The sequence below is a fragment of the Sminthopsis crassicaudata genome, chromosome 2 (genome assembly GCF_048593235.1).
Source record: "Sminthopsis crassicaudata isolate SCR6 chromosome 2, ASM4859323v1, whole genome shotgun sequence".
Taxonomy (NCBI): domain Eukaryota; kingdom Metazoa; phylum Chordata; class Mammalia; order Dasyuromorphia; family Dasyuridae; genus Sminthopsis; species Sminthopsis crassicaudata.
Window position 1 is genome coordinate 497,743,070 of NC_133618.1, and position 14,469 is coordinate 497,757,538.

At 43.7% G+C, this 14,469-nt stretch overlaps 1 protein-coding gene across 8 annotated transcripts in view; it reads left to right on the plus strand.

The window, feature by feature from the left end:
- Positions 1–13,121, plus strand: part of LRSAM1 (leucine rich repeat and sterile alpha motif containing 1) — a 38,870-nt gene extending 25,749 nt beyond the window's left edge. For 7 of the 8 annotated variants that reach the window (XM_074293683.1, XM_074293685.1, XM_074293687.1 and 4 more), the window contains 11 exons: positions 587–657; positions 1,762–1,861; positions 2,596–2,683; positions 3,518–3,592; positions 5,877–5,957; positions 7,835–7,930; positions 9,075–9,173; positions 9,963–10,094; positions 10,853–10,934; positions 11,458–11,603; positions 11,761–13,121. In XM_074293683.1, the coding sequence (XP_074149784.1) occupies positions 587–657; positions 1,762–1,861; positions 2,596–2,683; positions 3,518–3,592; positions 5,877–5,957; positions 7,835–7,930; positions 9,075–9,173; positions 9,963–10,094; positions 10,853–10,934; positions 11,458–11,603; positions 11,761–11,886 (1,096 nt within the window). In that variant the 3' untranslated portion in view covers positions 11,887–13,121. Of the gene's footprint in view, positions 1–586; positions 658–1,761; positions 1,862–2,595; positions 2,684–3,517; positions 3,593–5,876; positions 5,958–7,834; positions 7,931–8,831; positions 8,970–9,074; positions 9,174–9,962; positions 10,095–10,852; positions 10,935–11,457; positions 11,604–11,760 lie in introns of those variants that run through there. The other variant, XM_074293688.1, reaches the window with a different exon arrangement.
- The last annotated feature ends 1,348 nt before the right edge of the window (positions 13,122–14,469 follow it).

Sequence of the window (14,469 nt, forward strand, 5' to 3'; positions counted from 1 at the left end):
GTAAGTGTTTAGCTTAACAAAAGCTTCTTGGAACTAACTTAGGGCAAGTTGTTCTTTTTCCCTTCCTTTCTTCTTTACTTTCTATGAACTGTGAGAATTAGGACAAAGCCTTTTACCAAAAAAATTCCCAAAAGTAGGGGGTTAGATGTCTATTTTATCTACTACTGAGAATCCATTTCCCTCGGAAATGATTGTATTAGAAATTACTTACTAGCTTCAGATTGTTTTAAAATACCCACTAGAAATTTATGTTCTGAGGTCAACTGGATTCCCAAATTCTATCAAGGATCTTCCACTGCCATTTCAACTGCTACCATTAATCCACACCAACATCTGTCCCTCTCCATCATTAGTAGTTACAGTTAATTGGCAGAGTCTCCCTTCTGTCCATGTATTAATGCACTTTTCCTACTGTGAGATTTTTGAAAATTGACTCTTCAGCACCTCTCATTCCCTAAGGGAATTAAGTTAATTACTGATGGAGCTTTGAGAATGTAGGTGCTTAATTAGGATGTCCACTGAGTATCTTCATCTGATGTAACTAGATTTGATGTTATATTTCTTTGAATGAATAAAAACTTTCCAGGATAAAGATGGAGCAACTCATGGCCATAACCCAGGAGGAGACTGAGAATCTACGCCAAAGAGAGATTGCTTGTAAGTTTTAAAGGCATGTCCTTTATTGACACAACCATCGATTACATGGAATATAGAAAGACCTATGTTGGACAACTGACAGGGATTTACTTAGCAAAGCTCTGATTGTTGTTTATACTCTGTGTTCTGAGGCTGATCAGTTTCCTCTTTCCTGTCATCTCCCAGGGAGATATAACCTATTCTTCATTATTCAGGGTAATGAGGGAAAGCCTTCACATGTCAGAATCCTGGTTAATTGAAATAATATGCAAATTGTGCATTAGGAATTAGTGTAGGGAAATGAGGCAACTACTTTATGTCTAAAATACTAATTTTTCAGTTTAAAATCCAGCATCTAGTATAGTTTTGTTCAGCCAGGACATGGTATTATACATAGTTAATATTTTCAAATTTGTAACAATACAGGGGAGAAGACCAATATAATCCTTTTAACATAATTACTTTTTTGGGAGTATCTGCTTCTTGATTTCTTGCTCCATGTTGTCCCATTGGAGCTATTTCAGGTTTAGGTTTTCTGAGGGCAGTGATGCCTTAAAATTCTCCCTATGGTGTTCTTACTGGATAGGTCCATCCTGCTGTCTGAGGCAAGCCAGTAGGTTTGTTCCAGAGAAACTTAAATGTGTGCTCTGGAAAGAGGTTGGGATGATTTAAGGATAGGGATGTGATATTGGTTAATGTATATACATTGGGGACTAAGTAATTTTTAGAAAACAATTAACCTGGCTTCCCTAAATACTATATTTATTTATGTATTCCACCTCTGTCTTGGGATTATCCAGATAAATATTATGTGAATTATGTAACAGGGTAGGTCTTTAGGAATTGTTGAACAAGCTGAACAGCTGATAAGGTTAGAACTCCTGTGACCAAGTATGTTTAAAAAGATTGTATATATTGAACCTTTTTCAGATTGCTTGCTGTTTTGGGGAGGAGGAGGTAAAGAAAGGGGAGAGGTAAAAGAAGAAGATATTTTATAATGTTGAAAACTATCTTTACATGTATTGGGAAAAATAAAATACTATTGAGAAAACAGTGTCCCAAACTCTTCCTGAAAGATGACCAGTCTTTGAACAGACTGTGACCGGTCTTTGCTGTTTTCCCCAGCTGCCATGCAGCGGATGTTGACGGAGAGCTGCAAGAATAGATTCATACAAATGACCTATGAGTCTCAAAAGCAAAATCTGGTCAAACAAGCTTGTTCCAGGTAAGATCTGAAGGAATGCTAGACCTGTTAGAGAGAGATGGGGCTGGGCAGGGCAGGGGAGTTAGGCAGCAGCCCATGGCTAGTGCATGAGATGTCTGCATCCTCGCTTCCGTTCTCAGCCACAGACTCACTGTGGGATCTGAGATGTAGTGAGAAGAGCACTGGCCTTGGAGGCAGATGATTTGGATTCAAATTCCTGTTCCACTAGTTAGTGACAGGGTCATCCAAGCAACCCATCTTTCCTCTCCAGCCTCAGTTTCCTCACTTCTCAAAATGAGGATTGGATGAGCTAATTTTAAACGTTCCTTCTAGTTCAAAGTCCTGTGATCCCTCCCTTAGTGTTTGGTTATGGTACTCTAGTTGTCTGTCCACCCTAACTAAGCTGGTGGGTTGTGTGCATGACCATGATATTTATAAATCCGAGGAGTCCTTTGGAAGCTACATACAGTTCTAGGAGTTAGAAGCACCAAAGGAAAGGTGGAGTCATATTCTTTCCTAGTTGTTAGTAGCACTTCAGAGTCTGAGGTCTTTTAGTAAAGCAGTCAGATTAGTCAAGGCAGACAGGTAGAGAAATGAGGCCTAGGGAAACCATATGGCCAACATTTATAGAGAAACAAACTTAAGTTTTTCCCTCTCTGCTAGAGATAACACAAGTGCAATTTCTTTGACTTAAATGGGCTATTTTTTCATCTCTCCTTTTTTTCCTATTTGGATTTCACCTGTCTTTCTTGCAGCATGGCCCAAATGGATGAAAGATTCCAGCAGATCCTGGCTTGGCAGCAGATGGATCAAAACAAAGCCATCAGCCAGATTTTGCAGGAGGTGGGTTGGGGAGCTGAGCAGACAACTGTCACCTAGAGCTTGGAAGATGGCCCAAAAAAGAGGTTGGAGTCCAGAGCTCTGGTGAAAACTCCTAAACTGCCAGAAAGCTAAGCTTCATGCTGGTCTGTTAGGAAGGGAAAAAACTGTCTTCCAAAGGAAACTCTTCTCTGAAGGATTTGGAGAGTGTATGACTAAGAGTTTCACTGCTCTACCTAAGTTAAACATCAGGGATGGAGAATCCACCAAGGGCCTTTGGATGAGGCTTTTTTTATTCGCTGTCTCCACATGAATTCTGCCTTCTGCTGGGATGCTGTAGCTGACCCTTGTAGCATGGATGCTAGCTGAGGTTCAGGCTTAGAGTAGGAACAGTGGATTACAAACAATGGTTAGTTATCCAAACACCAATTCAAAGGGCAGGAGATAGTAGGCTGTCCCTCCACATCCTCAAAGACTTATAAATTGGTCTCAAAAATCTCATAAGGTACTCTTTATACTCTCTTCCCTACCTCAGTCTCTCTCATTCCCTTTTCTTTATGCCTCTATCTCTTCTCTCTTTCTAACACCTTTTCCCTTATGTTTCTCTTCTCCTTTCCCCCTTTTTATCTTCCCCATTATGTATTTTAGTATTAACTGCCTTAGTGAAATTTGAAGGTCCCCACTTTTAACTTTAAAAGCCAGTGAGTGAACATTTTAAGTTTCTCCAAGAAAAAAAATAAATTCTCTACTTTTTTTTTTGTAAATATGTGTCTGCCTCAATTTTTCTCTAGGCTTAAAAATCCCCAATGGAAAAATGGTTCTACCACTTGACTAAATAAAATGCAATCTCTTTTACAGAGTGAAATGCAGAAAGCTGCTTTTGAAGCCCTTCAACTCAAAAAAGATCTCATGCACAGGCAGATCAGAAACCAGGTGAGCTCCAGGTCACCAGAGGTAAACCCACTTGGGATTTCTAAATATTGTATACACCCTCTCACTCAGCAGAGAGAACTCTTATCCCATTGCAGTTTTCTAATGTTTCAAGAGCCATCATGTTCAAGAAGGATCCTCCTTGTACTGTCTTGCTCCAGAGGGCAAGAGAATGGGGATTGTATAAGTTATAGGGAGGCAGTTTCCCAACCCAAATTTTATGCATCTAGAACTGTCAAGAAATCTAAGATCTACTTTAATGAGCTCTTCAAAACTGTCAATATTTGACAAGAGGTTAATGATCACTTGGGATGTTGTAGAAGGTTGGTCTCCATGACTTCTTAGTTCCTTCTACCTCTAAGACTTAATATTTTATGATTCTACATTCATCATCATTGTTTTTTTGTTTTTTTCCAGGACTTACTTAATTGGAAAATTTTTTTAAAAGATCATGAATTTTGAAAGTATAACATAGATGGAAAGAGCATTGAAGTAGGAATCAGGTTTCTAGTTGTGGCTCTGCCACTAACTCACTGGGTAGCCATACTTGACTCATTAACCTCTCAAGGACTGTTTCCTAATTTCTAAAATCAGAGTTGAAAGAGGATATTCTTTAAATTAATTTTTTTCCAATGAACAAAAATTCCTCTTCTCTCCTTTCCTATTCCGTCCCTTCCATGAATAAAAAAAAAATCAAAACCTTTGTAACAAATATGCATAACCAAGTAAAACATTAACCATGTTGAATTAGATCTCTAAGGTTCCTTTGAGCTTTCAGAGTCTGAATCTATGGCTGACTAGGGGAAAAGAATAATGGTTCCCAGGGCCTGCTCCATATTAGCTGTCTCCATCATCTTGCCTTTCACTCGATGACCTCAAAGCTGCCCAGTCTAAAGGGAAGGGTAATACTCCTGAGTGAGCTTCCTCTGAATTAGTAAAGTTCACTGTGATACCAAGGACAAGGCTGTTTGCTACCCCTAAACTCTTTATTGGCAATGAAGAACTGTTTGCTGCCAGATGTTGTGTGGGAGGGAACTGCTCTGAAAATGAACTTGTCCATGATTGCAAAGCTCATCTACTGTATAATATAAATGGTGAAGACTCATCCCCTACATCATTCATGCCAACTTTTGCTGAGGCCCATTAGGTTTTCTAGTGAATTGGGAAAAATCCCACTGCTTCATTCATTTAAAACTATCCACTGGGAAAATTCCAGAGATATTTCTGGGATTCATTCTGATGAATGAGGACTGGAGCTAGGAAATCTTTGCCATCCCTGGCAAAGATATTGGAAAGAACACTGGGTATCAATAGAATCAGTAGAAAAAAGAAAGAAAATGATGTGGGATAGAAAGAGAGAGAGAGAAAGAAAGAACATTGGGTTGTAGTCTTGGCTCTATCCTTGATAACAAGGTAAAATTTATTAAATGATTTTACTTCTCTGAACTGAGATGCTGTAAAATAGGGATAGTGTCCTGCCGACCCCAGAGGGTTACTGGGAAGATCTCATGAGAACATGGATGTCAGGGTGCTTTGTAAACTGCAAAGTGCAAGAGATTATTACTTGATTATTTGAAAGTTCCATTGCATCATCATTAAGCTTATCTAAATTTCACATCCTTGCATGATTTTTTCTTTTTCTGGTATTACTTCCTTTTTTTATTTACCAGTTTAATTTAAATTCCACATTATACGACATGAAGCTCTTTTGTGTGACTTCACATGGCTGGCTGGGGAGTGACAAGTTAGGGGTAGTCTTGGCTGAATTGGACCCTCTGGCTCACATTGCACTTCCCCTTCTCCCAATTGGCTTAGAACTCTAAGCTTCCCCTTGGGGGCTTTGAAAGGAGACTCTTCCACTTTGAGAAATTGTAGGTAAAGGTTATTTTGACATTCCAAATAAGCTGTCTCCTAGCAGTTTCTGAACTGGTGCCTTATAGGAAAAGCCAAGAAGCATTTATTGTGGTTTTTTTTTAGCATAACACAAGTCTTTTCCTGGGAGGGACAATTTAGCTAAAATGGAAGTGCCGGATGGGTTTGATAGGTAGAGGAAAGGCTAGTAAGAACCTCAGTAATAGTGTTGCTTCTGGGGCATCTTTGCTGAACAACAAAGGGAATACTTGGTTATGAGGTAATTAAAAGAACTTAGCAGAATTTCCATCATCCTGAAACTCCAGCCTCTCCCAGAAAGGCGGACTTGGAGCATCATTTAGGGCTGTTTTCTACAGCAGAGTAAATCAATCCTTGGTAAATGTAAGTTAAAAACACTGTCTCATCTTCTGTTTAGATTAAGTTAATAGAAACTGAGTTATTGCAGTTGACACAGCTGGAGTTAAAGAGGAAAACCCTGGACACAGAGTCACTGCAGGTATGTAGGGTTCTTTGCTCTGGCTCCATCCCTTCCACCTGCAATGGGTCTTGCTTGGGGATCTTTCAACCCCGTGCGTTTCACATTTGGCTTTCTGCAGCCTCCAAAACAGTTCATGTGTGAGCTAGGAAGTTCTGTGGGAGAAAGGCCATTGAATGTCAGTGAGGAACCCTGGGGACCAATCCCAGATCTGCCCCAGTGTCACTGGATGCTTTTGGCCAAGTTCCTTATTCTTTCTGGTGGAGGCCTTGTCTTCCATCTCTGTAAAGGGAGAGGGTTGGACCAGACAATTTCCAAAATCCTTTTCAGCTCTAATATTCTGTTCTGAGATTTTGTGTTCTAGGGTCCCTTCAATTCTAGCCTTCTGTGTTCTATGTGCTAAGACTTGATGTTCCAAGGCCCCTTCTATTATGCTGTAATGGCCCAAACCATGAGTCAGACTCAAGTGTAGGGAGATTTGGTGATGCCAGGAAGGCAGGAACACACCACCCTTGGTTGTTCTGACCCCTGATCAGGCAGAGGTGGGGTGGACAGCATGTTTCTGGAAGGGCAGGAGTTGGGTGAGTTTCCATCTCAAAGCCCCTTCCCAGGGGACACTTCTGTGAATCTTCAGATGCTATAGAAATGTAAGTCAGTGTCATGGTCATCTTGTGTTTCTTCTGTTTTAAAATGGAGCCCTCCATGTGTTTAACTCATGCTTCTGGGCCTACAGCTTTTGCTTACTTTGTTGCCATCCTGTCATGTGAGGGGAGAACTTTTTACGTTGGGGGGGATACGCTGGAGGAGAGGGAGCAGGAAAAGCTCAGGCCAGTTTCAAGGGATGTGACCCCTGTGTCCCTTCTAAGGTGCACTTTATCCCATCAGCTATCCTCTGACAGGAGAGCCCTCAAGTGCCCTCATGCCCTTGGATCTGGACTTCCTTAAACTGTGACCAGACAGCTAATCTTTTCACCTGTTCCATCTTTTTGTCCCTTTGAATGCTGACCTTTATGTCTCTCTCTTCAGCATGGCCTCCTGGGAAGTGTCTGGAGTAACCATGAATCCAAACTACCTCTCTGAATCTTGTGCTTGGCCCCTTTGGCAGTCGTCAGAAAATCCTTGCTGGCCCAATGGAAAGCACATCAGAGTAGGAGTCAGGAACCCTGGGTCTAGGCCATACTGACACAGACCATTTCCTAGCTTGGAACTTCAGTTTCCTCATCTGGCAAAGGAGGGGCTTGGACTAGATTATCTTTAAGGTCTCTTCCAGCTCTAACATTTTATAGCTCTCTCTCCTTGAAGGGGAAGAGTGATAGAAGCAATTGATGTTCCAGATGTTTCCATTGCAGCCTGAAGTGTGCTCGTTCCAGGGTCCTTTTTTAGCCATTTTCCAAGAGTTCACTTCTAGGTATAAGAAATATGTGAGCCATGAGACAGTTATAACAGGTTCGCCTCCTATTTGCCTCTACTTACAGTCTTGCTCTACAGTCAAACCACATTGCCTGGTAATGCTGGCTTTTCTGCAGGTTGTCATTTTTACTTAAGCCCATTGCTGAGGCTGCTGTGCCCAGCTGTGGCACTCAGAGAAAGTGGGAGCAGCTGAAAGTAGGGGTGGATGGGCTGCAAAAGGCCACAGGACTCCTTGTCAGGACCTGGACCCCAGTTAGATCTTGGGGTAGACCAGGGGCTACTGGGAGAAGGGACAGGTGAATGGGGTCACAACTCAGGAGACATGGCTGTGTCTGGTGTTCCTGTCAGCACTCCTTGTAATCTCTGAAGAAATGTCTGTCATTTTGGCTTCTGACAACACCCTCCAACTCCCTATATATGAGTGGCTATCAGTCTGAGCTGGAGCATTTTCTTGCAGTGTGGAAAAGGAGTCTATTTGTACTTTGTAGGAAATTATCTCAGAGCAACGCCAGGCCCTCAGCTCCCTGCTGCAGCAGCTTCTCAAAGAGAAAAGCCAGCGAGAAGAGGAGCTCCAAGGCATCTTGGTGAGTCTCTCCCTTCGTTTGACTGCCTCCGTGGGCCTGCCGTCCACACCACTAGCACTGCTCCCATGCACATGGGCCTGAGTTCATCCTTTAGGACAGTGCCCAGGCCAGGTCAGAAGCACTGTAGAATAAGTACACAGATCAAGATTGCCCTTAGCATTCACTTCACTTTTAACTTTTATTAACATCTTTGTTTTTTGTTCTTTAATTACAGTCATTTCTCTGTCTACCCTTCCTCTTTTCCTTGCCAAACCCTCTCTTATAACAAAGAAAAATACTCATGCAAAACTGACCAACACAGCTGACTATGTCCACATAGGCCATATTCAGTATCTGTAGTCTTCTGACTTCCTGGGCCAGACATTCATTGGATTTATCAAAATTGAGTTTTTGTGTAGGATTTATTTTCCTTGTTATTGTCATTGTTTATTGTCTCGTTTCTGCTTAATTTGCTCTTTACCAGGTCATGTAAAGCTTCCCAAGTTTTCCTGAATTTCTCACATTTATAATATCTTTGATTGAAATAACATTCATGGACCACAATTTATTCAATCCTCAAAGAGCTTCTGCTTTTTTTCTAATATTTTGTGCCTTCACGTTCATTTTAACCACATTTTCTTACCAAAAAATCCTCCCTCCAGAGATGACTGCATACTGACAGTTTGACTGATTTGCATGTTGACTTGGTCAGAAATTTGAGGTGAGTAATTTTAGGATGATCCTCCAAGGAAAACTACTCTGGACAAAGGAGCCACTTTCTTTTCAAAGAAATCAGGTGGATTCTTCCCTCTGGCTCCTTTTTGTAAAAGCCCAACCTGGTAATCCCTATGCCAGATATCTCGGTCAAAATGCTGTTGTTCTCTCCTTATGACCCTTAGAACTCTTCCTTTTTTACTTACAGACAAGCTAGTGAACTGAGCACAGTAAATCGAAGTAGAACCTTCCTGTAGCCTCTCCACTGCCAGAGTCCTCTCTATTCACGCTGTCCCAGGTCCCTATCTTGAATGAGTGCAGATATTTTTCTTACAAGCTGGAAAGATGAGTCCTTGAAGACATCCGATGACAGTTCCTTAGTGTTCCTTCTATGTCAAAAGGTCAGTTAACATCTTGATTTGGAACTAACAGCCTGCTTCTTTCTTGGCAGCTTGAGATGGAAGCCAAGAATGAAGCTACTCAGGAAAATTACTGGCTGATTCAGTATCAACGCCTTTTAAATCAGAAGCCCTTGTCCCTAAAGCTGCAGGTAAAAACCAGCAATACCTGCAAGTGGGGAGATTTCTTGTTCTAAGATCATGTTTCTCTTTATTTTTAAACTGCCACATTTGTCATTCTTTAAAGTGGAACTAGCTTCCTACTGTTGATTCTTTGTAGCCAAGTCCTACTTGCCAACCTTGTCAGATCTTCCCTGGCAAGCTCTGGCAGTAATTGGATGGGAGGAGTAAAAGTTCCTTCTCAGATGCCTTTGTGGTAGTTTTTAGTGTTCTCTCCCAGAGGCCAAATTTGTGCTAGCCTTGCCTACATGTGCTAGTTTGCCTTCCCTTTGGCCTTGAGGGGCTGTCAATCCGTGTTTATCATGTTTATCATAATAGAGGAATTCGTTCCCTTTTATGTGGGAAGTGTAGACCTCACTGTCTGCTGCTTTAGGTTCCAGAATCCTAAATGGCTGTGTGGTATAAGCATTTTGAAATGGAGTTTTTTTTTCCTCTTGTTCTCAAAATGTGCCCTATGTGTGTTCTCAAAGAGTCAGAGGAGATTGGGGGTCTTGGTTATGAAATGAAAATTTCTTCCCTTGCCTCTCCCATTTTCTTTTGGTAGCCACTGCAAAATAAATGCTCCTTTGTGAACCAATTCAGAGACACAGGCCCACAGGCTTCAAGTGTGGCTTGAAGCAGATCAAAGTGTGATAGGGAAAGGTTTAACAAAATAAATAAAAATACAATATAGATAATGTTAATTTGTGCTTTTCTAAGTCAGCATGATGTTTTACATTTGATATCACTTATCTAACTGGACTTTTTTTGCCTTCCCCCAGGAAGAGGGTTTGGAGCAGCAGCTGGTAACCTTGCTGATAGAGCTTTCAGCCGAACATTATCTGCCCATCTTTGCTCACCATCGAGTCTCACTAGACATGCTGAGCCACATGAGCCCCAATGACTTGGCCAATGTAGGGAATGGGATGTTATATAATTTGGGGAATGGGGGGAGGCAGAGTAATCATTCTAACCCTGTCCTTATTCATCTTGTTCAAAATTTTTTAACCAGGCCTGTCATTAAACAAGCATATTGTGCAGGTGTGCTTATTTGAATAAGATGTGTTGGGTTCCCCATGCCCATGGAATATACTTTAATCTAGTTTGGTAGATTCTGTGCTATCTTCTGAAATTACAAGCTACTTAAATTCTACCAGAACTAAGCAAATCTGCATCCACTCCCTTTCTCAGTGACCCAGATCAGGCCTCTTTCTCCCAATTATTTACACATACAACCTTCATATATCATCAGGAATCTCTGGTGTTCGGTCTTTTCCAGGACACAGTCTGATTTTCCAAAGATCCAGTTTCGTTAAAAGCCTTATGTTTCCGCATTGCCACATGAACTGCTGTCATGATGCAGTGGCTAGGTTTAGCCCACAGGGGTCCTGTTTTAGCATGTTGGAGGCTTAGCCCTTTTGATTCCACTCTATATCCTCTCCATGTTTTGAGGAAAGCATTGCAGAAAGCCAGAACTGGGAGCAATGGTGTTTTCTAGGGTCAGGGCTTAGACCAGAGAGAGAGGACTCTTCTGCCCAAAGGGGCATCAATTCTTCTGCAGGGCTGTGGTCCCCAGGAGGAGCTTTCCAGCTCCCAGGCACGTACCCAGCTCCGACTAGTTAATCTCCAAGATCCCGTCTCACCCTGAAATTCTCTGTCTTTTTGTGTCCAGATGGGCATTTCTGAAACTGGCCTGCAGCATGTGCTGATCAGGAAGGCCCAGGCGCTGCTGGATGTGGCGAAAACATTGCCAGGTACCGACAACTGGGGAATCTGGAAATGAGCATATTACACTAATGTTTCCCAAGTTTGCAGTGCCTTACTGATCTTGTTCTTCAGATGCCTGACTGCTGTTTGGTTTGGTGAACAAATAGTGATTTTCATCTCCATTTTACAAAGTGGAAAATTGATTGTAGAATGAGTCAGGTCTGAAACTTCTTTGAAAGAGCTTTGACCAGAATCTAGCTTTTAGGTTCCTTGCACATTACTCCCATATTACAGTGGTAGTCAGCTTAGAACTTATATCCTCAGAAAAGTGGCTTAGAGCAAACATCACTGGCCTGAGAATCAGAAAGCTTGATTCTCTCTTCATTTAATTTTTTGTTACTTCAGTCTCCTGACCTATAACTTGGAGCTGTTTTCTGTCCTTTACCTGTTACCCCTCACAAACTTGTTTGGGTTAAGTGAGATCATAGAGTTGAAAGCACTTTGGGAATTGTAAATCACCTGGCACAACTGACAGTGAACATTGAGTGTGTCTTATCTGGTGCAATGCAGAGTTGCTGAAGTCTGTTGAAGATGAGGGCCTGGAGGCCTCAGAACCTGTCCCTGTAGAAGAGCCCCCTGAGGCTGTGACCCCGACAGCGCCCCCTGCACAACCGGACGTTCAGGCTTCGGAATGTGTGGTGTGCCTGGAACGGGAGGTAAGGGCTGGCTAACGAAGGGGGTGTGGGAAGGGGGTGGAGCTTTATTGGCAATAAGCCTTTGTTCTTGTGGGAAATTATCTTTTTGCCTTGGGGTTTCTGGGGATGGCTTTTAGCTTAAGAGGATGTTCATTCTATCCATTTCTCTAAACTTTAGGCCCAAATGATTTTCCTCAACTGTGGTCATGTCTGCTGCTGTCAAATCTGCTGCCAGCCCCTTCAAACCTGCCCACTGTGTCGCCAGAATATCGTGCAGTGTCTGCGCATCTACCGCAGTGGCTAAGCTGGGGAGTAACCCGTTCTTAGACCCCAGAACGGCTCACCATTATTCCCTGACTCATACCAGGCTGCTGGTATAAGACTAGGGCCCTTGCTTCTCCTCCGTCCAACCCCCTGTTAGAGATAGCATGTGGCCCTTTCCTCACAGCTTCCCTCCTCACCAGCTGGGAGGATGGGTTCTGATTGCCAAGCACTTTTTCTTCCTGGGATAAATAATTTGCTAATTTATACACGCTTCCTTCATCACCAGGCCCACAAAGAGGCTGGTTATACAGGGTGCTTCTAGAAACAAGAGTCAGAGATATTGGGAGAGGAGATACTATGGTATTCTCACCTCAGAACGGGGCAGAGTCCTTAACAGTTCCCACAGAGACTGAAGGACAGGGCTAGCTTACCTGTTCCCTTGCCTCTAGTAGCAACACAGAAGCCCAGGACATTATAACAGATTTAGGAGGTCAAGATTTTGACCTATGATGCCATCACAAACTTGGGGTTTACTCCCACTGACTATCAAACCCTTTTCCTCAGGGTCTTAAAAGTCCTGCCTTATGCAGAACATAGAAAAGTCACTGGGGGAAGGGAGGGCTGGAGGAGCTTTGGAGGCAAGACTCCTGGCTGGTCTTGCCCAGGGAGAGAAATGACATCCTTTGTCTGTTTGGCTGCCCTTCATCTTTGCTTCAAAGATCCAGGGAACGTTTGGAAGGTCTCTCGGCCAGACTTCTGGTTGGCTCTGACCAAATGAGGAAATGACACTGTTATCTGTATGTCTGACTCTTGAACGTCTCTGCTTCAGGAGGATGCTCTCCTAGGCATGGACAGTGGATGCTGAAGTGGACGGGCTGTGGGCCCCTTGGGAGATGGTCAGTGTGGGATGATTGAATCATTGTCCAAAGTATATGGTGCAGGGTTCAGCCCAGAAAGGCCAACCTGCTCTAGATGAGGCTTGGGAAAAGGGTTGCTCCTGGAAGAAGTGAGGCTCCTCTGAAGATCCGGCTCTGTGCATTTGGGGTACATCAAGGGAGTGGCTACACCTACATTGCAGACCTAGCATAGGCGGCCAACAGGGGCTGCACTGGAGGGAGGCAGTAAGGCACACCCAGCCCCATCCATTTCCCATGTGATGCTTTTGTTTTGCTCACGTAGGTAGAGCGGCTATACTGTCCCTTGTACCTCTACTCCCCAGTGCAGTGCATGAGCAGGGGGTGAGCAGTCTCAAAACAAATAAATTCCCGTCTTCCCACCCTCAGTGCCTGAGCTGTCTTTGTGTTGGTGCACCCTGCTGTGAAAGTCACACTTCAGGGGCAAGTCCAGACTATTTTCCCTGTAGGAAAATGGCTAACAGCAAGAATAAATCCAAGACAGAAGATGGGGAAAGAAGAAAAGAGGACCAGAGGCAGAAGGAAGCTTACAGACGTGTGAGAGAAAATGGAGAAGTCGGCTCAGAAAGGTGACCTGGCCAAGGTCACTCAGGGCCAGAGCCAGGCCCAACACCCAAACTGACTCCCCTCTTCCTTGGTCACATGTGAGTCCTGAGGGTTGGCTTAGCCTAAAAGGAAGAGGGGATGCTGTCCTAGCTGGGCCCTCTCCTGCCTCTGGAGGAGCTGGCTGGAGGCTCCCTGGGGCTTAACCTCTGGGAAGCCAGAGCAGAAGCTAAGGGCACAGATTTTGCTTAGGGAGGAGGGCAGGGCCGGAGGCTGGGCTTGTTCCCCATCCCCACCATGATCATTTATATGAATTATCATCCATTCTTTCTCTGCATTTTTGGCCTTGGAGGGGAAGGAAGCCGGATGGGAAGCCTGGCCTGTGGCCACCAGAGGGTGCTAGGCTCTCAGGATGTGAGGGCCTGGCCTCCAGGTGTCCATCAGGCCTGCCCACAGCCGCAGTGCCGGAGGCTGGGCACTGGGAGGAGGGGAGGGGAGGGGAGGGGGAGTCCCAGCTGCCACACTGCAGTGTTACCTGGCATCCTGGAGGGAGGCCAGCCCCCGGCCTCCACTGAAGCCTACTCATCTGAAAACAGCATACACGGCAACAACAAAGGAAATAACTAGCACAATTAGAAAATAAGATGGCCTCCAATGAAGAGGCGTCCTCTAAGACCTTCATGGAGTGGGGAGGGCTGCACGTTACACATTGCGCTTTTTTGGTACATCACTTGTTTTTTGTTTCGTTTTTTCCTATTTTTTTCTTTTCTCTCTCCCTCTCTTTAAGAAAATATATGAGATAGCTCTCTAATAGAGGGAAGGAAGGATAGTGGGCATGTAGAAAACATCAAAAACTTTAAAAAAATATATAAGTAGACAGCCTCTTCCCAAGGGAAACACTTCATTCTTGGTTGACATACATTGCTCCCTTAGAAAAGGCAGCTGGCACTCTCCCTGAAGCAAGGTTAGGGCTTTTAAGCTCTCTCCGGAGGTGCAGTCTCCATTCATGCTTGTTCACCAAAGATTCTCTCCCTCTCCCCCACCCCCTACACACCCACTCCTATATAGTTCCAGGTTCTGTTCTCACCAGGTCAGATCTAAGACTTAGAACAAAGTATGGCCGTCTTCCCCACCTGGCCCTTCCCACAAAGACTTGTACTGATCTT